General features: G+C 42.3%; 1 protein-coding gene across 3 annotated transcripts in view; it reads left to right on the plus strand.

The window, feature by feature from the left end:
- LOC110499902 (apoptotic protease-activating factor 1) overlaps nt 1-23,397 on the plus strand; it is a 70,213-nt gene that overhangs the window by 34,882 nt on the left and 11,934 nt on the right. For all 3 annotated transcript variants that reach the window (XM_036957158.1, XM_036957159.1, XM_036957160.1), the window contains 2 exons: nt 2,582-2,707; nt 7,326-7,472. In XM_036957158.1, the coding sequence (XP_036813053.1) occupies nt 2,582-2,707; nt 7,326-7,472 (273 nt within the window). The remainder of the gene's footprint in view (nt 1-2,581; nt 2,708-7,325; nt 7,473-23,397) is intronic.

Raw genomic sequence — 23,397 nt, forward strand, 5'->3', positions numbered from 1 at the left:
ATATACACACATACACCCACTGTCTTTTTCTGTCTGCTATCATAGGTCAAAGCCGAACCCTGAGTCTGATCGTCTTTGTCTGATAGAATAAAAGACTGAAGGTTTTTGTTCCACTCGTCTCTCTCCTCTGTTCCTTTCTCTCTCTCCCTTCCTCCCTCTGTCTATTGACCTTCAGATGACTACGAGACGTGCCAAATTAACTTTTTAATCATCTACCATGTTCTCTCCAAGCATGAAAGAGAGAGCGAAAGAGGGAGAGAGATGGACAGACAGAAAGACAGAGACAACTTACTAAGAACATTGTGTTCTTGTAATAAACAGAGTATTCTTTATTATGTTAGGTTCTAAATAAACAGAGTAAAAACTAACAGACAACTAGGAAAAGCTCAAACCAAGTTTATTCACCAAATGGGTCAGATAGCTGAACAGACAAAGACATGTTCCCACCAGCACAAGTGTGTGGATATATATATATATATATATATATATATATTATATATATATATATATATATATATATATATATATATATCTCTATATCCCACTTTAGGTGGTCTCCTCCCTTTCTCTAAACATTACATATTTAATGGTAGGTAGGAAGGTAAGTGATGTGGGTAATAAATTGTTCCTTCTCCCTGACCTAGGCCCCGATTCCTCACTAATCCACAGCTCTCCACCCTTATCAGTGACCACAACCATGTGATTGCCTTTCCCTCACTCAGTAACAGTCCAAGCCCCTGGCACATATCCAACCTTAATTGACCCCACCATATACATTCCTCCTACAGATAACCATTCACTTCTGGTGTAGCATGTATTTCAAATTACAACCCAACAACTGACACCAGACTGTGGCCCTTCTCCTTCCCATAGGATACCATGACGTCTAACAATAACGCGTCCTAACAGAACATAAACGTTCCCCTCTCTCCCTCAGTACCATGAACAAGGATATTTCAAGAACCCAACAATTAGATGTACTTTACATACTGATGGGATTAAATTAAAATATGTTTACACTACCTTGTAGTTTAACAATAAAATGGGCGGATGGTGAAGTAGACCTACTTCGTATTCACATCTCAAAAAATATAAATGAAATTACCACAATTAATTTCAATAGAAAGTTAGAAAAAATAGATACGATTCTGTAACCATGGAGAGGTAAATAATTGTCTATTTATGGAAAAATCACATTAACACTTTGGTCCTATCACAGTTTACTTACTAATGGCACTGCCTACTCCAAACGACTCGTTTTTTAAAATCATATGAGCAAAAAATATTTCATTTTATTTGGAATGCTAAGCCAGACAATTTAAACGTGCCTATTTATATAATGAGTTTGGGGGGCTAAAATTATTAAATATGACATTTTTTTTTGCATCACTCATGCATAAATTATACTTAAACCCCAAATGTTTCTCCAATAGATTATTAAGAAAGGCTCATCCTTTGTTAAAAAATAGCGTCTTCATACAGATTACAACTTCTCATTTCCAACTAATTGAACAGTACATTTTGTTTAAAGTGTCGCCCTTTCTTAAACAAGACATGCGAAGCTGGTTACAATTTCAGTTTTAGCCTCCAGAAAAGATAGAACAAATGTTATGGTTAAACTAAAATATACTGATTTAATAAAAAAACACATTCTTTATGGATTACTATTTTTAATGGTATTATATTTATGAACGATATTATGACTAGAAATGGAGTTATGTCACATGCAGCTATCGAAAATAAATATATAGGAATATCTGCTCAATCCTAATTTACAACCAACTGATTGCAGCACTACCACAATGGAGGAGGCAAGTGGAAAAGGGAGAAGATAGGGAACTTGTTTGCCTGCCATATATTAAAGATACAAATTGGCTGAAAAGGAATTGGCGAAATTAGCAAAATATACCAGTTTCATCTGAGGACAAAAATGTTGACAGCTGCGCCATACAGGATGTAAATAAAATGCTGAGGGGTGGTCTATGGTGATAGGTGGGATGGGCTGAGAGTGGCTGAGGGGTGGTCTATGGTGATAGGTGGGATGGGCTGAGAGTGGCTGAGGGGTGGGATTAAGTAGCTGAGGTCTATGGTAATAATATTGGTAATAATTGGTAATAATACGTTGTTTGCGTTGTTTGGTAATGTATTATTGTTATGTGATTGCTTTATATAAAAGTACCATGTATGTATATGTAGCAGAAAAGCTGTAAAAAAAAAAAAATATATATATATATATATATATATATATATATATAAATTTGTCCTCCGAAGAGGGGCGGTGGTGGATGGGTTAATAAAATGTAAAAATAGCATTATGCTATGGGCAGTATCATCTATCAAAGAGCAGCCGGGAGGCTTTAATTGATGCCAGGCTTCATTATCAGTGAGTTGAGCTACCAGACAGTTAGGCCTTCAGGGGAAATGGAAATTATTACATTGAATTAACCAAGGCACTCTGCATATAGAAGTGGCCTAACCAAAATTGCTATGGCATGTTCAAAAGAACATATTTGAAAATGTTTTATTTTCGACAAACTTTTGTAACCTCTGACCTCCTGTTTCTCCTCTCATTGGCCCTCAGGTGTGGAGCAGTGCATCGTGGGAGTGCGTGCGCCTGTTGAACGGCCACCAGGACTGTGTCCGCAGCTGCCGCTTCTCTTGGGACGGCCGGCGCCTAGCAACCGGCGACGACAACGGAGAGATACGGGTGGGTAGGGATAGAGGGATGGAAGGGGGGGTGAGTGAGGGAAGGAAGGAAGGAAGGAGTGAGTGAGTGAAGGAGCATTAGAAGGAGGGAAGTTGAAGGTTAGGGAGGGGTAAGTGAAGGAGTGAGCACATGAGTGAGTGAAGGAGCATTAGAAGGAGGGAAGTTGAGGGTTAGGGAGGGGTAAGTGAAGGAGCATTAGAAGGAGGGAAGTTGAGGGTTAGGGAGGGGTAAGTGAAGGAGCATTAGAAGGAGGGAAGTTGAGGGTTAGGGAAGGGTAAGTGAAGGAGCATTAGAAGGAGGGAAGTTGAGGGTTAGGGAGGGGTAAGTGAAGGAGCATTAGAAGGAGGGAAGTTGAGGGTTAGGGAGGGGTAAGTGAAGGAGCATTAGAAGGAGGGAAGTTGAGGGTTAGGGAGGGGTAAGTGAAGGAGCATTAGAAGGAGGGAAGTTGAGGGTTAGGGAAGGGTAAGTGAAGGAGCATTAGAAGGAGGGAAGTTGAGGGTTAGGGAGGGGTAAGTGAAGGAGCATTAGAAGGAGGGAAGTTGAGGGTTAGGGAGGGGTAAGTGAAGGAGCATTAGAAGGAGGGAAGTTGAGGGTTAGGGAGGGGTAAGTGAAGGAGTGAGCACATGGGTGAGTGAAGGAGCATTAGAAGGAGGGACGTTGAGGGTTAGGGAGGGGTAAGTGAAGGAGCATTAGAAGGAGGGAAGTTGAGGGTTAGGGAGGGGTAAGTGAAGGAGTGAGCACATGAGTGAGTGAAGGAGCATTAGAAGGAGGGAAGTTGAGGGTTAGGGAGGGGTAAGTGAAGGAGCATTAGAAGGAGGGAAGTTGAGGGTTAGGGAGGGGTAAGTGAAGGAGTGAGCACATGAGTGAGTGAAGGAGCATTAGAAGGAGGGAAGTTGAGGGTTAGGGAGGGGTAAGTGAAGGAGCATTAGAAGGAGGGAAGTTGAGGGTTAGGGAGGGGTAAGTGAAGGAGTGAGCACATGAGTGAGTGAAGGAGCATTAGAAGGAGGGAAGTTGAGGGTTAGGGAGGGGTAAGTGAAGGAGCATTAGAAGGAGGGAAGTTGAGGGTTAGGGAGGGGTAAGTGAAGGAGCATTAGAAGGAGGGAAGTTGAGGGTTAGGGAGGGGTAAGTGAAGGAGCATTAGAAGGAGGGAAGTTGAGGGTTAGGGAGGGGTAAGTGAAGGAGCATTAGAAGGAGGGAAGTTGAGGGTTAGGGAGGGGTAAGTGAAGGAGTGAGCACATGAGTGAGTGAAGGAGCATTAGAAGGAGGGAAGTTGAGGGTTAGGGAGGGGTAAGTGAAGGAGCATTAGAAGGAGGGAAGTTGAGGGTTAGGGAGGGGTAAGTGAAGGAGTGAGCACATGAGTGAGTGAAGGAGCATTAGAAGGAGGGAAGTTGAGGGTTAGGGAGGGGTAAGTGAAGGAGCATTAGAAGGAGGGAAGTTGAGGGTTAGGGAGGGGTAAGTGAAGGAGTGAGCACATGAGTGAGTGAAGGAGCATTAGAAGGAGGGAAGTTGAGGGTTAGGGAGGGGTAAGTGAAGGAGCATTAGAAGGAGGGAAGTTGAGGGTTAGGGAGGGGTAAGTGAAGGAGCATTAGAAGGAGGGAAGTTGAGGGTTAGGGAGGGGTAAGTGAAGGAGCATTAGAAGGAGGGAAGTTGAGGGTTAGGGAGGGGTAAGTGAAGGAGTGAGCACATGAGTGAGTGAAGGAGCATTAGAAGGAGGGAAGTTGAGGGTTAGGGAGGGGTAAGTGAAGGAGCATTAGAAGGAGGGAAGTTGAGGGTTAGGGAGGGGTAAGTGAAGGAGTGAGCACATGAGTGAGTGAAGGAGCATTAGAAGGAGGGAAGTTGAGGGTTAGGGAGGGGTAAGTGAAGGAGCATTAGAAGGAGGGAAGTTGAGGGTTAGGGAGGGGTAAGTGAAGGAGCATTAGAAGGAGGGAAGTTGAGGGTTAGGGAGGGGTAAGTGAAGGAGCATTAGAAGGAGGGAAGTTGAGGGTTAGGGAGGGGTAAGTGAAGGAGCATTAGAAGGAGGGAAGTTGAGGGTTAGGGAGGGGTAAGTGAAGGAGCATTAGAAGGAGGGAAGTTGAGGGTTAGGGAGGGGTAAGTGAAGGAGTGAGCACATGAGTGAGTGAAGGAGCATTAGAAGGAGGGAAGTTGAGGGTTAGGGAGGGGTAAGTGAAGGAGCATTAGAAGGAGGGAAGTTGAGGGTTAGGGAGGGGTAAGTGAAGGAGTGAGCACATGAGTGAGTGAAGGAGCATTAGAAGGAGGGAAGTTGAGGGTTAGGGAGGGGTAAGTGAAGGAGCATTAGAAGGAGGGAAGTTGAGGGTTAGGGAGGGGTAAGTGAAGGAGCATTAGAAGGAGGGAAGTTGAGGGTTAGGGAGGGGTAAGTGAAGGAGTGAGCACATGAGTGAGTGAAGGAGCATTAGAAGGAGGGAAGTTGAGGGTTAGGGAGGGGTAAGTGAAGGAGCATTAGAAGGAGGGAAGTTGAGGGTTAGGGAGGGGTAAGTGAAGGAGTGAGCACATGAGTGAGTGAAGGAGCATTAGAAGGAGGGAAGTTGAGGGTTAGGGAGGGGTAAGTGAAGGAGCATTAGAAGGAGGGAAGTTGAGGGTTAGGGAGGGGTAAGTGAAGGAGTGAGCACATGAGTGAGTGAAGGAGCATTAGAAGGAGGGAAGTTGAGGGTTAGGGAGGGGTAAGTGAAGGAGCATTAGAAGGAGGGAAGTTGAGGGTTAGGGAGGGGTAAGTGAAGGAGCATTAGAAGGAGGGAAGTTGAGGGTTAGGGAGGGGTAAGTGAAGGAGCATTAGAAGGAGGGAAGTTGAGGGTTAGGGAGGGGTAAGTGAAGGAGTGAGCACATGAGTGAGTGAAGGAGCATTAGAAGGAGGGAAGTTGAGGGTTAGGGAGGGGTAAGTGAAGGAGCATTAGAAGGAGGGAAGTTGAGGGTTAGGGAGGGGTAAGTGAAGGAGCATTAGAAGGAGGGAAGTTGAGGGTTAGGGAGGGGTAAGTGAAGGAGCATTAGAAGGAGGGAAGTTGAGGGTTAGGGAGGGGTAAGTGAAGGAGTGAGCACATGAGTGAGTGAAGGAGCATTAGAAGGAGGGAAGTTGAGGGTTAGGGAGGGGTAAGTGAAGGAGTGAGCACATGAGTGAGTGAAGGAGCATTAGAAGGAGGGAAGTTGAGGGTTAGGGAGGGGTAAGTGAAGGAGCATTAGAAGGAGGGAAGTTGAGGGGTAAGTGAAGGAGCATTAGAAGGAGGGAAGTTGAGGGGTAAGTGAAGGAGCATTAGGAGGGAAGTTGAGGGGTAAGTGAAGGAGCATTAGAAGGAGGGAAGTTGAGGGGTAAGTGAAGGAGCATTAGAAGGAGGGAAGTTGAGGGGTAAGTGAAGGAGCATTAGAAGGAGGGAAGTTGAGGGGTAAGTGAAGGAGTGAGCACATGAGTGAGTGAAGGAGCAATAGAAAAATAGAGCGAAGTGCTGCACCTCTAAAGAGACGGAGAGGAAGATGTGGAACAGGTGTGCAGGTCGGCAGGGGGGATGAAGAGGAAGGAAGGAAGGCGGAGGAGGGGAGGAAGTAGAAGACAGTCAGATTGAATCCCTAAGGCTCTGTCATCTGCATAGATCCTAGAGAAGGAGAGGGAGAAGGGATGATGTAAATTAAGGGAAAATGGGGTAAGAGAAGAAATGAGAGTGGGCAAGAGGGGATGATGGAAAATAAGATCAATTAAAGAGAAGAACAGGGAGAGTGAAAGAGCGGGACAGACTAGGGCCTGAAGAAATGAGAGCGTGACAGAGGGACCGGTCTGTTCCTCTACAATCACATTGTTCTTCTACCAGCTGCTTTCCACAAACTATCCCTGACTGACTGTCTGACTAGAACATTTGGACTACACTCCAAAGTTTTAGAACCTGAAAAGTGATCTAATGTCGACGAGTCCACATCTCATGCCTCTTCCCAGGTTCTAAAACAACTGACAAACTTATATTTTGGAGTGAACTGTCACTTTAAAATCATGTCAATGTCAATCATGTCTAGTCAATCATCCAGGGTTGTGTTCATTAGGCACCAAACAGAAGGAAACTGACTTAAACCACAAGATTGAATTGCAGTACATAGAGTGGAATATATGCCCCTCTTGTTTCTATGGAAACACTTGAGTCATTCTCAGTGAATCATGCAAGGTGTTAAATATAGCATGTTCTGTGTCCTATATAGACAGGACAGTATGGCTCATGGTTGTTAGTTGCATAACTCCAGTATTAAAATGGAGGGTTGTTTTATGTCTCTATGGGCCTTTATCAGTGAAAGTAGTCATTGATTGAAAGGTAAAGTTGAAAAGCACAAGATACTGTAGCATTCAAGGACTGGATTATTGCACACCTAACTGTAGACTACTGTATGTCTAAGGTTGGTAGTCACTAGATGGCCATGCTAGAAAGTGCTAAAGTAGCCCGAACAGTACATGAGATATTTGATGTTATTTTAGTTTGTAGTTCTGGTTGGGGTTAGATATTTTATGGCCGTCCCGTCAAAAGGTTCCTAAGATACCAGGTTGATAATAAGTACATAGCTGTCATACACCCCACCATTTATAACTACTAGGTCTCATTCATTTCTCTCATTTTTCATTCGTTTGTCTCAGCTGTGGAACGTGAAGGATGGTACTCTGCTTAAGATCTGTTCCCGTGACAACAAGGACGCCATGGACTCTCTGCACGGAGGCTGGGTGACCGACCTGCACTTCTCCCCAGACAACACTGTGTTGCTGTCTACAGGAGGATACATTAAGGTAGGAAACACACACACACATACACATGGAGAGACACACACACAAGCATGTAAAGACAAATAGATGCGGGCGCACACACACACACTAATGGGAACAAACAGAAGTTTGAAGCACTATCGACCAGAGCCCTTGTCCCCCGGGGATTACATCATCACTGCCTGGTTAAAAAGCCAATCAGAGCCCAGCTGAGGCTGACCCCCAGGTGATCCTTCTGTAAAACTGGAGGTAATCAGAGAGGAGTAACAGACACATGCCGCAATCCAATCAAGTTTGGAGGAGGATGAGATATGAAATCTCACTCACACTCTCACTGTGACTATTGCTTTGGGAGTACTATAAACCTACTGTGGTGTAAGAAAGCTTGGGGGCATTACATTTAGCATACGTGGGTGGGCGTGGATGGGCGGGCGGGCGTGGGTGTGAGAGGAGAGAGAGGGAGTTTCTTGCCTGAGTGATTTCAGGAAAATTCAACAGCAGCATTCCTTAACTCACTTGTCTCCTCCGCTCTGAATTCTAAAAGCCTCTAGTAAATGTATGAAGTATATTAAGCCAGTGATTTTAACGTACATTGGATCAATGTGATGGATGTTTTATTTCTAATGCTTCTCAACACATCAACTCTCATGCTTGGCTCTTTTTATGTGATATTCAAGAGTCTGTTTGAATCAAACTGGTTGCCACGTATCTAAGAAACACAAAATAAATTGACTGCATGTCAATTTCAAACTTCTCTCGCAGTTGTTAGCTAGCCTTTTTTGTTTTTTGTCTTCATTGGGAAGATTCTAGTTTCTATTGATGAGCACCTGGTCATTAAGCCCATTTATGATCAGTAAATGTGTTAATGAGTCAACTCCATGGATACTGATAGAGAACTTAACTACCAATTCCATCATTACCTCCTGATGACACTCGCTCTTATCCAGAGTGGTAGAAGGACAGAATACCTCCATCACTCTATCACTCTATCACTTCCTCTTTCCACACTTCCCTCCTTTCTCCTGAGGCGCATTGACTTGCTGGATCTGAGCATGTGTGGATGTAACGAGCAGTGATTGATTATTAAGCCTGTCTGCGCTGAAGAGGCGAATCCCTTGTAATGAGCGTTGATTGATTTATCATGGGTGAGAGGTGAGCTGTCAGTCATAATAATTGCCGTGGCAGCTGTGTATTCATAGTTAAACGATGGCTAATTTAGCCTGGGGAGACGTGGGGACAGAATAAATGAAACGACTAATTGCATCTGTATAAATTAACAGTGGGCCTTTTTCAATCCAAACCTGTATTCAGATTTCAGCTGGAAATGATTACAAAATATACAGCACTGGAACAAAATAAGAGACCACTGCAAAATGATCTGTTTCTCTGGTTTGACTATTTATGTGTTTGGGTAAAATGAACATTTTTGTTTTATTCTATAAACTACTGACAACATTTCTCCCAAATTCCAACTACAAATATTGTCATTTAGAGCATTTATTTGCAGAAAATGGAAACTGGTCAAAATAACAAAAAACCATGCAGTGTCAAACCTCGAATAATGCAAAGAAAACAAGTCCATATTCATGTTTAAACAACACAATACTAATGTTTTAACTTAGGAAGAGTTCACAAATCAATATTTGGTGGAATAACCCAGATTTTTTTCCATCCCTGCTTTCATGCGTCTTGGCATGATCTCTACCAGTCTTTCACATTGATGTTGGGTGACTTTATGTCACTCCTGGCACACAAATTCAAGCAGTTCGGCTTTGTTTGATGGCTTGTGACCATCCATCTTCCTCTTGATCACGTTCCAGAGGTTTTCAATGGGGTTCAGGTCTGGAGATTTGGCTGGCCATGACAGGGTCTTGATCTGGTGGTCCTCCATCCACACCATGATTGACCTGGCTGTGTGGCATGGAGCATTGTCCTGCTGGAGAAACCAATCCTCAGAGTTGGGGAACATTGTCAGAGCAGAAGGAAGCAAGTTTTCTTCCTGGACAACCACATTCATGCGTCCTTCACAAAGACAAATCTTCCCGATTCCGGCCTTGCTGAAGCACCCCTAGATCATCACCGATCCTCCACCAAATTTCACAGTGGGTGCGAGACCTGGTGAGGCCTACAAGCCACAGTGTCTTGCACCCACTGTGAAATTTGTCTTTGTGGAGGATGCATGAATCAAGCCACATACAAAACTTGCTTCCTTCTGCTCTGACAATTTGGGGTTTTGATTGATTTAAGGCCTAGTTTGTACTGTAGCCTTGTCTGCCTGAAGAAGACCATGTCTTTCCAAATGTTGATTTTGTATCACGCTGTATGAAAACTAACTTGAGGAAGCAGCCAACAGTGAGCAGAACTTATCATTACAGACATGTGTGTTCAGTAGAAGTGGTGCTGATGGGATCAGTAGTGCTGTGATGTTGATTCAATAAAGCTAGTCTCCCTGATGTCTGTCAACCCCTATCTGTCTCCTCCTTATGGCTTCCTGGAGTAACTTCCCACCACAACACTCACACTATCTCTGTCTTGCTATATTTAAAGGAGATTCTCTGTCTCTCTGTCTCTCTCTCTCTCTCTCTCTGTGTTTCTCTCTGTCTCTGTCTCGCTCTCTGTGTCTTGCTCTCTCTGTGTCTTGCTCTCTCTGTGTCTTGCTCTCTCTGTGTCTTGCTCTCTCTGTGTCTTGCTCTCTCTGTGTCTTGCGCTCTCTGTGTCTTGCGCTCTCTATGTCTTGCGCTCTCTGTGTCTTGCGCTCTCTGTGTCTTGCGCTCTCTGTGTCTTGTGCTCTCTGTGTCTTGCGCTCTCTGTGTCTTGCGCTCTCTGTGTCTTGCGCTCTCTGTGTCTTGCGCTCTCTGTGTCTTGCGCTCTCTGTGTCTTGCGCTCTCTGTGTCTTGCGCTCTCTGTGTCTTGCTCTCTCTCTCGCTCTCTGTGTCTTGCTCTCTCTCTCGCTCTCTGTGTCTTGCTCTCTCTCTCGCTCTCTGTGTCTTGCTCTCTCTCTCGCTCTCTGTGTCTTGCTCTCTCTCTCGCTCTCTGTGTCTTGCTCTCTCTCTCGCTCTCTGTGTCTTGCTCTCTCTCTCGCTCTCTGTGTCTTGCTCTCTCTCTCGCTCTCTGTGTCTTGCTCTCTCTCTCGCTCTGTGTCTTGCTCTCTCTCTCGCTCTGTGTCTTGCTCTCTCTCTCGCTCTCTGTGTCTTGCTCTCTCTCTCGCTCTCTGTGTCTTGCTCTCTCTCTCGCTCTCTGTGTCTTGCTCTCTCTGTGTCTCTCTCTCTCTCTTCATGCACTCTCCTTTTATCTGTCTCTGTCTCTGTCTATCTCTGTCTGGTCCATACAACAGGTATTATCAGGTAGTGTAATTAAAAGCAGCATGGTGTGTGACCCTCTGGGAGCTGTTCCAATGCTTCCTTAAAGCCTCTGAGACACCAGGATAGGACATCGTGTGTGTGTGTGTGTGTCAGGGAGTGATCAGGTGTTTTGGGGCAGCTCTCTGAGTGAGGGTGTAATATCACACTGACCCCCATCACTCCTCTGTTCTCTGCCTGATAATACCTCACACAGCTTGTCTTACACCTGGGAGACAGCCCCCGACGCACAGCTATGCATCACACAGTCTGACACACACAGATACACAAACATGCAGACACGCGCAGACACAGGTATGCACATAGGTACACTCAGCGAATCAGCGGGACCTCACAGATTCAGGATGAGTTGCTGTGAGACAATCTGTCATAGTGCCATGATCCAAGTAGAGGTGGGATGTGTGAAGAGGCTCATCCTGACGCACACACACACACACACACACACAGCAGGAGAACCCGAGTAATTCACACAGAGCACTCATACTTACAGAAGCTTCATATCTTCCTCCTCTCCCCTACACCTCCACTGTTGCTAAGTCAACACTAGTCCTTAGGATTGAGGAGCCATAGTATACATCCCAAATGGCACCCTATTCCCCTATTTAGTGCACTACTTTTGATCAGGGCCCAACTCGCTCTGGTCAACTGTATAGGGGAAAGTGCACCATTTGATATGCGACCACGGACCAATACCAGTCAATACAGTACCAGTCAAAAGTTAGAACACACCTACTCATTCCAGAGTTTTTCTTTATTTTGACTATTTTCTACTTTGTAGAATAATTGTGAATACATCAAAACAATTAAATAACACACATGGAATCATGTAAATGTTAAACAAATCAAAATATATTTTATAGCCACCCTTTGCTTTGATTGACAGCTTTGCACACTCTTGGAATTCTCTCAACCAGCTTCACCTGGAATGATTTCCAACTGTTTTGAAGGAGTTCCCACATATGCTGAGCACTTGCTGGAGGCTTTTCCTTCACTCTGTGGTCCAACTCATCCCCAACCATCTCATTTGGGTTGTGGGCAGGTGATGGTAGAAGCCTGGTCATCTGATGCAGCACTCCATCACTCTCCAAGAATCACTCTCCTTCGTGGTCAAATAGCCCTTACAAAGCCTCGAGGTGTGTTGGGTCATTGTCCTGTTGAAAAACAAATGATAGTCCCACTAAGCACAAACCAGATGGGATGGCATATCGCTGCAGAATGTTGTGGTAGCCATGCTGGTTAAGTGTGTCTTGAATTCTAAATAAATCACTGACTGTGTCACCAGCAAAGCACCATCACACCACCTCCTCCATGCTTCACGGTGGGAACCACACATGCGGAAATCATCCGTTAACCTGCTCTGCGTCTCACAAAGACACGGCGATTGGTACCAAAAATCGCAAATTTGGACTAAATTACAGATTTCCACCGGTCTAATGTACATTGCTCGTTTTCTTGGCCCAAGCAAGTCTCTTCTTATTGTTGTCCTTTAGTAGTGGTTTCTTTGTAGCAATTCAACCATGAAGGCCTCCTCTGAGGTCTCCTCTGAACAGTTGATGTTGAGATGTCTCTGTTACTTGAAGTCTGTGAAGCATTTATTTGGACTGCAATTTGAGGCTGGTAACTCTAATGAACTTATCGTCTGCAGCAGAGAGAACTCTGGGTCTTCCTTTCCTGTGATGGTCCCAGTTTCATAATAGCGCTTGATGGTTTTTGCGACTGCACTTGAGGGAACTTTCAAAGTTCTTGACATTTTCCGCATTGACTGATCTTGTCTTAAAGCAATCATGGACTGTCTTTTCTCTTTGCTTATTTGAGCTGTTCTTGCCATTATATGGACTTGTTCTTTTACCAAATACAGTTGAAGTCGGAAGTTTACATACACTTATGTTGGAGTCATTAAAACTCGTTTTTCAACCACTTCACACGTTTCTTGTTAACAAACTATAGTTTTGGCAAGTCGGTTAGGACATCTACTTTGTGCATACACAAGTAATTTTTCCAACAATTGTTTATACAGATTTATTTCACTTAATTCACTATCACAATTCCAGTGGGTAAGAAGTTTACATACACTAAGTTGACTGTGCCTTTAAACAGCTTGTAAAATTCCAGAAAATCATGTCATGGCTTTAGAAGCTTCTGATAGGCTAATTGACATCATTTGAGCCAATTGGAAGTGTACCTGTGGATGTATTTCAAGGCCTACCTTCAAACTCAGTGACGCTTTGCTTGACATCATAGGTAAATCAAAAGAAATCAGCCAAGACCTCAGATGATAAATTGTAGACCTCCAAGTCTGGTCCGTCCGTTGGAGCAATTTCCAAACGGCTGAAGGTACCACGTTCATCTGTACAAACAATAGTACGCAAGTACGCAAGTATATACACCATGGGACCATGGATATATTGAAGCAACATCTCAAGACATCAGTCAGGAAGTTAAATCTTGGTCGTAAATGAGTCTTCCGAATGGACAATGACCCCAAGCATACTTCCAAAGTTATGGCTTAAGGACAACAAATTCAAGGTATTGGAGTGGCCCATCACAAAGCCCCTACCCTGTGGGTAGAGCTGAAAAAGTGCATGTGAGCAAGGAGGCCTACAAACCTGAATCAGTTACACCAGCTCTCTCAAGAGGAATGGGCCAAAATTCACCCAACTTACTGTGGGAAGCTTGTGGAAGGATACCTGAAACATTTCACCCAAGTTAAACAATTGAAAGGCAAAGGTACCAAATACTCATTGAGTGTATGTAAACGTCTGACCCACTAGGAATGTGATGAAAAAAATAAAAGCAGAAATAAATCATTCTCTACTACTATTCTGACATTTCACTTTCTTAAAATAAAATGGTGATCCTAACTGACCTAAGACTGAATTTCTACTAGGATTAAATGTCAGGAATTGTGAAAATGAGTTTACATTTATTTGGCTAAGGTGTATGTAAACCTCCGACTTCATCTGTTGGTCTTTCTTCTGTATACCACCCCTACCTTGTCACAATACAATTGATTGGCTCAAATGCATTAAGAACGAAAGACATTCCACAAGCTTTTAACAAGGAACACCTGTTAATTGAAATGTAATCCAGGTGACTACCTCATGAAACTGGTTGAGAGGATGCCAAGAGTGTGCAAAGCTGTCATCAAGGCAAAGGGTGGCTGCTTTGAAGAATCTCAAATATAAAATATATTTGGATTTGTTTAACACTTTTTTTGGGGGGGGGGCTACTACATGATTCCATATGTGTTATTTCATTGTTTTGATTTCTTTACTATTATTCATCATTGTAGAATGTAGTACAAATAAAGAAACTCTAGACTGAGTAGGTGTGTCAACTTTTGACTGGTGCAATCACCAATCTTGATAACCACACAGTATTTAATTTATCATTATATTACTTTTTGATGCTTTCCAATACAATATTATACAGTACTATATGACTCAACATAGTGCTCTATATTAGTACATTACTCTTCTATAAAAGACTTGTGCAAGGAATAGAATGTTGAGTTTTCTCAATATTCCAAAATACAGTGCTTTGCAAAAGTATTCAGACCCCTTGGATTTCTTCCCATTTTATTGTGTTGCAAAGTAGGATTGAAATGGATGGAATTTTGTTTAAACCTTGTCAACAATCTAAGCAAAACACTCTTTCAAAGTGGAATACTTTTTTAAAGATTAATAAAAAATAAATAAAATATTAGTTGCATAAGTATTCAGCTTCCTGATTCCATGCATGTTAGGTGTTTCTATGTCAACAGAACATGTATGTGGGTATACACTGTATGTTCTGTTCTCTCAATATACCTACATACACTGAGTATACAACACATTAGGAGCACCTTTAGACCAGCCTCATTTCGTCAGTGCATGGACTCTAGAAAGTGTCAAGCATTCCACAGGGATGCTGGTCCATGTTGACTCCAATGCTTCCCACAGTTATGTCAAGTTGGCTGGAGGACCATTCTTGATAAAACTGTGATAAACCCAGCAGCGTTGTAGTTTTTGACACAAACCAGTGTGCCTGGCACCTACTACCATACCCCGATCAAAGGCACTTACAGTGGGGCAAAAAAGTATTTTAGTCAGCCACCAATTGTGCAAGTTCTCCCACTTAAAAAGATGCGAGAGGCCTGTAATTTTCATCATAGGTACACTTCAACTATGACAGACAAAACGAGAAAAAAAATCCAGAAAATCAGGATTTTTTATGAATTTATTTGCAAATTATGGAGGAAAATAAGTATTTGGTCAATAACAAAAGTTTATCTCAAGACTTTGTTATATACCCTTTTTTGGCAATGACAGAGGTCAAATGTTTTATATAAGTCTTCACAAGGTTTTCACACATTGTTGCTGGTATTTTGGCCCATTCCTCCATGCAGATCTCCTCTAGAGCAGTGATGTTTTGGGGCTGTTGCTGGGCAACACAGACTTTCAACTCCCTCCAAAGATTTTCTATGGGGTTGAGACCTGGAGACTGGCTAGGCCACTCCAGGACCTTGAAATGCTTCTTGCGAAGCCACTCCTTTGTTGCCCGGGCGGAGTGTTTGGGATCATTGTCATGCTGAAAGACCCAGCCACGTTTCATGCCCTTGCTGATGGAAGGAGGTTTTCACTCAAAATCTCACGATACATGGCCCCATTCATTCTTTCCTTTACACGGATCAGTTGTCCTGGTCCCTTTGCAGAAAAACAGCCCCAAAGCATGATGTTTCCACCCCCATGCTTCACAGTAGGTATGGCGTTCTTTGGATGCAACTCAGCATTCTTTGTCCTCCAAACACGACGAGTTGAGTTTTACCAAAAAGTTCTATTTTGGTTTCTTCTGACCATATGACATTCTCCCAATCTTCTTCTGGATCATCCAAATGCTCTCTAGCAAACTTCAGACGGGCCTGGACATGTACTGGCTTAAGCAGGGGGACACGTCTGGCACTGCAGGATTTGAGTCCCTGGCGGCGTAGTGTGTTACTGATGGTAGGCTTTGTTACTTTGGTCCCAGCTCTCTGCAGGTCATTCACTAGGTCTCCCTGTGTGGTTCTGGGATTTTTGCTCACCGTTCTTGTGATCATTTTGACCCCACGGGGTGAGATCTTGCGTGGAGCCCCAGATCAAGGGAGATTATCAGTGGTCTTGTATGTCTTCCATTTCCTAATAATTTCTCCCACAGTTGATTTCTTCAAACCAAGCTGCTTACCTATTGCAGATTCAGTCTTCCCAGCCTGGTGCAGGTCTACAAATTTGTTTCTGGTGTCCTTTGACAGCTCTTTGGTCTTGGCCATAGTGGAGTTTGGAGTGTGACTGTTTGAGGTTGTGGACAGGTGTCTTTTTATACTGATAACAAGTTCAAACAGGTGCCATTAATACAGGTAACGAGTGAAGGACAGAGGAGCCTCATAAAGAAGAAGTTACAGGTCTGTGAGAGCCAGAAATCTTGCTTGTTTGTAGGTGACCAAATACTTATTTTCCACCATAATTTGCAAATAAATTCATAAAAAATCCTACAATGTGATTTTACTGGATATTTTTTTCTCATTTTGTCTGTCATAGTTGAAGTGTACCTATGATGAAAATTACAGGCCTCTCATCTTTTTAAGTGGGAGAACTTGCACAATTGGTGGTTGACTAAATACTTTTTTGCCCCACTGTAAATCTTTTGTCTTGCCCATTCACCATCTAAATGGCACACACAATATATGTCTCAAGGCTTAAAAATCCTACTTGAACCTGTCTCCTCCCCTTCACCTACACTGATTTGAAGTGGATTTAACAAGTGGCATCAATAAGGGATCATAACTTTCACCTGGTGAGTCTATCATGGAAAGACCAGGTGTTTGTAATGTGTTGTACACTCAGTGTATATGTTCGTTCTCTCAACAGACCCACATATAGTGTGCCTTCATAAAGTATTCATACACCTCGACTTTTTCCACATTTTGCTGTGTTACAGCCTGAATAAAAAATAGATTACATGTAGATGTTTTGTCAGTGGCCTACACACAAAACCCCATAATGTCAGTGGAAATATACATATATATGTATGTATGTATGTATGTATGTATGTATGTGTTTTTTTTTACAGATTTATTCAAAATGAAACGCAGAAATCTAGTGAGACAAAGTATTCAACCTCTTTTAGTTATGACCTCTTTTTGTTAAACCTAAATAAATTCAGGATTAAAAATCTGCTAAACAAGTCACATAATAAGTTGCATGGACTCACTCTGTCTGCAATAATAGTGTTTAACATATATTGTTTTAACGACTACCTCATCTCTGTACCCCACACACAATTATCTGTAAGGTTGAGCAGTGAATTTCAAATACAGATTCAACCACAAAGACCAGGGCACCTATTAGTAGATGGGTGAAAAGAAAATAGCATTGAATATCTCTTTCAGCATGGTGAAGTGATTAATTATGCTTTGGATGATTTATCAGCACACCCAGTCACTACAAAGATACAGGTGTCCTTCCTAACTCAGTTGCTGGAGAGGAAGGAAACCGCTCAGTGATTTCACCATGAGGCCAATTGTGACTTTAAAACCGTTACAGAGTTTAATGGTTGTGATAGAAGAAAACTGAGGATGGATCAACAACATTGTAGTTACTCCACAATACTAACATAAATTACAGTGTAAAAAGGACGCCTGTGCAGAATAAAACATATTCAAAAACGTGCATCAAACTTAAGTAAAACTGTAAAAAATGTGGCAAAGCAATTCATTCACTTTTATTCCTGAATACATAGTGTTGTTTTGAGAAAATGGTTACAGACCCAACAACATTATATAGTATCCCTTCCTCATGGTTACAGACCCAACAACATTATATAGTATCCCCTCCTCATGGTTACAGACCCAGCAATATTATATAGTATCCCCTCCTCATGGTTACAGACCCAACAACATTATATAGTATCCCCTCCTCATGGTTACAGACCCAACAACATTATATAGTATCCCTTCCTCATGGTTACAGACCCAACAACATTATATAGTATCCCCTCCTCATGGTTACAGACCCAGCAATATTATATAGTATCCCCTCCTCATGGTTACAGACCCAACAACATTATATAGTATCCTTTCCTCATGGTTACAGACCCAGCAATATTATATAGTATCCCCTCCTCATGGTTACAGACCCTCCTCATGGTTACAGACCCAGCAATATTATATAGTATCCCCTCCTCATGGTTACAGACCCAACAACATTATATAGTATCCTTTCCTCATGGTTACAGACCCAACAACATTATATAGTATCCCCTCCTCATGGTTACAGACCCAACAACATTATATAGTATCCCTTCCTCATGGTTACAGACCCTCCTCATGGTTACAGACCCAACAACATTATATAGTATCCCTTCCTCATGGTTACAGACCCAACAACATTATATAGTATCCCTTCCTCATGGTTACAGACCCTCCTCATGGTTACAGACCCAACAACATTATATAGTATCCCCTCCTCATGGTTACAGACCCAACAACATTATATAGTATCCCCTCCTCATGGTTACAGACCCAACAACATTATATAGTATCCCCTCCTCATGGTTACAGACCCAGCAATATTATATAGTATCCCCTCCTCATGGTTACAGACCCAACAACATTATATAGTATCCCCTCCTCATGGTTACAGACCCAGCAATATTATATAGTATCCCCTCCTCATGGTTACAGACCCAACAACATTATATAGTATCCCCTCCTCATGGTTACAGACCCAGCAATATTATATAGTATCCCCTCCTCATGGTTACAGACCCTCCTCATGGTTACAGACCCAACAACATTATATAGTATCCCCTCCTCATGGTTACAGACCCAACAACATTATATAGTATCCCTTCCTCATGGTTACAGACCCAACAACATTATATAGTATCCCATCATGGTTACAGACCCAACAACATTATATAGTATCCCCTCCTCAAGGTTACAGACCCAACAACATTATATAGTATCCCCTCCTCAAGGTTACAGACCCAACAACATTATATAGTATCCCCTCCTCATGGTTACAAACCCAACAACATTATATAGTATCCCCTCCTCATGGTTACAGACCCAACAACATTATATAGTATCCCCTCCTCATGGTTACAGACCCAACAACATTATATAGTATCCCCTCCTCAAGGTTACAGACCCAACAACATTATATAGTATCCCTTCCTCATGGTTACAGACCCAACAACATTATATAGTATCCCCTCCTCATGGTTACAGACCCAACAACATTATATAGTATCCCCTCCTCATGGTTACAGACCCAACAACATTATATAGTATCCCCTCCTCAAGGTTACAGACCCAACAACATTATATAGTATCCCCTCCTCAAGGTTACAGACCCAACAACATTATATAGTATCCCCTCCTCATGGTTACAGACCCAACAACATTATATAGTATCCCCTCCTCATGGTTACAGACCCAACAACATTATATAGTATCCCTTCCTCATGGTTACAGACCCAACAACATTATATAGTATCCCCTCCTCAAGGTTACAGACCCAGCAATATTATATAGTATCCCCTCCTCATGGTTACAGACCCAACAACATTATATAGTATCCCCTCCTCATGGTTACAGACCCAACAACATTATATAGTATCCCCTCCTCATGGTTACATACCCAACAACATTATATAGTATCCTTTCCTCATGGTTACAGACCCAACAACATTTTATAGTATCCCTTCCTCATGGTTACAGACCCTCCTCATGGTTACAGACCCAACAACATTATATAGTATCCCCTCCTCATGGTTACAGACCCAACAACATTATATAGTATCCCCTCCTCATGGTTACAGACCCAACAACATTATATAGTATCCCCTCCTCATGGTTACAGACCCAACAACATTATATAGTATCCTTTCCTCATGGTTACAGACCCAACAACATTATATAGTATCCTTTCCTCATGGTTACAGACCCAACAACATTATATAGTATCCCCTCCTCATGGTTACAGACCCAACAACATTATATAGTATCCCCTCCTCATGGTTACATACCCAACAACATTATATAGTATCCTTTCCTCATGGTTACAGACCCAACAACATTTTATAGTATCCCTTCCTCATGGTTACAGACCCTCCTCATGGTTACAGACCCAACAACATTATATAGTATCCCCTCCTCATGGTTACATACCCAACAACATTATATAGTATCCTTTCCTCATGGTTACAGACCCAACAACATTTTATAGTATCCCTTCCTCATGGTTACAGACCCTCCTCATGGTTACAGACCCAACAACATTATATAGTATCCCCTCCTCATGGTTACAGACCCAACAATATTATATAGTATCCCCTCCTCAAGGTTACAGACCCAACAACATTATATAGTATCCCTTCCTCATGGTTACAGACCCAACAACATTATATAGTATCCCTTCCTCATGGTTACAGACCCAACAACATTATATAGTATCCCTTCCTCATGGTTACAGACCCAACAACATTATATAGTATCCCATCATGGTTACAGACCCAACAACATTATATAGTATCCCTTCCTCATGGTTACAGACCCAACAACATTATATAGTATCCCCTCCTCAAGGTTACAGACCCAACAACATTATATAGTATCCCTTCCTCATGGTTACAGACCCAACAACATTATATAGTATCCCCTCCTCATGGTTACAGACCCAACAACATTATATAGTATCCCCTCCTCATGGTTACAGACCCAACAACATTATATAGTATCCCCTCCTCATGGTTACAGACCCAACAACATTATATAGTATCCCCTCCTCATGGTTACAGACCCAACAACATTATATAGTATCCCCTCCTCATGGTTACAGACCCAACAACATTATATAGTATCCCTTCCTCATGGTTACAGACCCAACAACATTATATAGTATCCCCTCCTCATGGTTACAGACCCAGCAATATTATATAGTATCCCTTCCTCATGGTTACAGACCCAACAACATTATATAGTATCCCCTCCTCAAGGTTACAGACCCAGCAATATTATATAGTATCCCCTCCTCATGGTTACAGACCCAACAACATTATATAGTATCCCCTCCTCATGGTTACAGACCCAACAACATTATATAGTATCCCCTCCTCATGGTTACAGACCCAACAACATTATATAGTATCCCTTCCTCATGGTTACAGACCCAACAACATTATATAGTATCCCCTCCTCATGGTTACAGACCCAACAACATTATATAGTATCCCCTCCTCAAGGTTACAGACCCAACAACATTATATAGTATCCCCTCCTCATGGTTACAGACCCAACAACATTATATAGTATCCCCTCCTCATGGTTACAGACCCAACAACATTATATAGTATCCCCTCCTCAAGGTTACAGACCCAGCAATATTATTTAGTATCCCCTCCTCATGGTTACAGACCCAACAACATTATATAGTATCCCCTCCTCATGGTTACAGACCCAACAACATTATATAGTATCCCCTCCTCAAGGTTACAGACCCAACAACATTATATAGTATCCCTTCCTCAAGGTTACAGACCCAACAACATTATATAGTATCCCCTCCTCATGGTTACAGACCCAACAACATTATATAGTATCCCTTCCTCAAGGTTACAGACCCAACAACATTATATAGTATCCCCTCCTCATGGTTACAGACCCAACAACATTATATAGTATCCCCTCCTCATGGTTACAGACCCAACAACATTATATAGTATCCCTTCCTCATGGTTACAGACCCAACAACATTATATAGTATCCCCTCCTCAAGGTTACAGACCCAACAACATTATATAGTATCCCCTCCTCATGGTTACAGACCCAACAACATTATATAGTATCCCCTCCTCAAGGTTACAGACCCAACAACATTATATAGTATCCCCTCCTCATGAATAAAAGCACATGAGCTAATTTATGCAGCAGCATACATTTTTGGACCGTTGTTGTGCTTACTTGAACAGGAATGTGGCGTGGCGGTCCTTCTTGTGGGCAAATTTTGTCATCAAAGGTGCTTTCAAGATAACTGGGAACTCTTAAAAAATATATTAAAAAAACAGGTTGAATCATGATGTCCGTGATCTTCAGGTCGGAGCGCTAGAAAGAGGCCCGAGTTCCCGGTGTGGAATTCTATGTTGGATGACCGTTCAAAATGTCATTTCCAAGTTGGAGCTAGTATTTTCCCCCAGAGGTACCAGTTGTCTTAAACACGGAATAAGTCATTCTGGATGGACAGCATGGCTAATGTATTCAACCTTTTCTGGTCCATGGTGTTGCAAGTGAATGTTTATCTTTTTAAGCTTGGAAAAGAGACCATTTCAGACAGATGATTTAAATCCTTAAACCCAGACTTGGACCACACATCCTCTCCACCAAATAGCAGGCAGGCGAAGCAAAATGGTGATTGCTTTGCAACGCTTGCAGTTAGCTACTGATTCCTTCCAAACCACTCATTGTTGAATTTGCGATTTCTGACTTGTTGTGTAATGTTTATGGCCGATGGACACCGATACCGTTTTATCTATAATTTATCTTCATATTGCAAGGATGGAAAATGATTTTCCAGTAGATTGTCGATGTGGTTCATGGTCGATGACTGCTTAAGCAAAATCCTAGAGGAAAACCTGGTTCAGTCTGCTTTCCACCAGAGATTTAATTCACCTTTCAGCAGGACAATAAAACACAAGGCCAAATATACACTGGAGTTGCTTCCCAAGAAGACAGGGAATGTTCCTGAATGGCGAGTTACAGCTTTGACTTAAATCTATAGCAAGCCCTGAAAAATGGTTGTCTAGCATTGATCAACAACCAATTTGACAGAGCTTGAATAATCTTTTAAAGAATAATGGGCAAATGTTGCACAATCCAGGTGTAGAAAGCTCTTAGAGACTTACCCAAAAAGACACACAGCTGTAATCGCTGACTAAGGTGCTTCTACAAAGTATTGACTCAGGGGTGTGAATACTTATGTAAATTAGAAATGTCTGTATTTCATTTTCAATAAATTTGCTAACATTTCTTAAAACATGTTTTCACTTTGTCATTATGGATAATTGTGTGTACATGGGTGAGAATGATTATTTTTGATCAATTTTGAATTCCGGCTGTAACACAACAAAATGTGGAATAAGTTAACAGGTATGACTACTTTCTGAAGACACTATGTTCTGTTTTCTCAATATACCCACATTTATCAAACATATCCCCAGATCTCATACCATCCTCATTTAACCTTCATTCATTTCCCTAGGTACTCTCACATTAATCATGCACCGACACACACGTGTACAGTCATGTATACACACACACACGCACACATACGTCTCGAAATACAGACACACACACACACACTTTCAAACACACACACACCACACACACCTTCAAACACACACATACGTAGACACACACACACAGTACTGTAGATGGATGTGAGGAGTTTAGATAAAGGCAGTTGCCTGTCGGTAGTGTTGTCAGACCTCACTTCTCTTCTCTAGGTGATTGAAGACCAAGAGAAGACATCCAACCTTATCTCACCTTTTCACACTTGCTGTTGTTGCTCTCCATC

This window comes from Oncorhynchus mykiss, chromosome 21 (genome assembly GCF_013265735.2).
Source record: "Oncorhynchus mykiss isolate Arlee chromosome 21, USDA_OmykA_1.1, whole genome shotgun sequence".
NCBI classification, from domain to species: domain Eukaryota; kingdom Metazoa; phylum Chordata; class Actinopteri; order Salmoniformes; family Salmonidae; genus Oncorhynchus; species Oncorhynchus mykiss.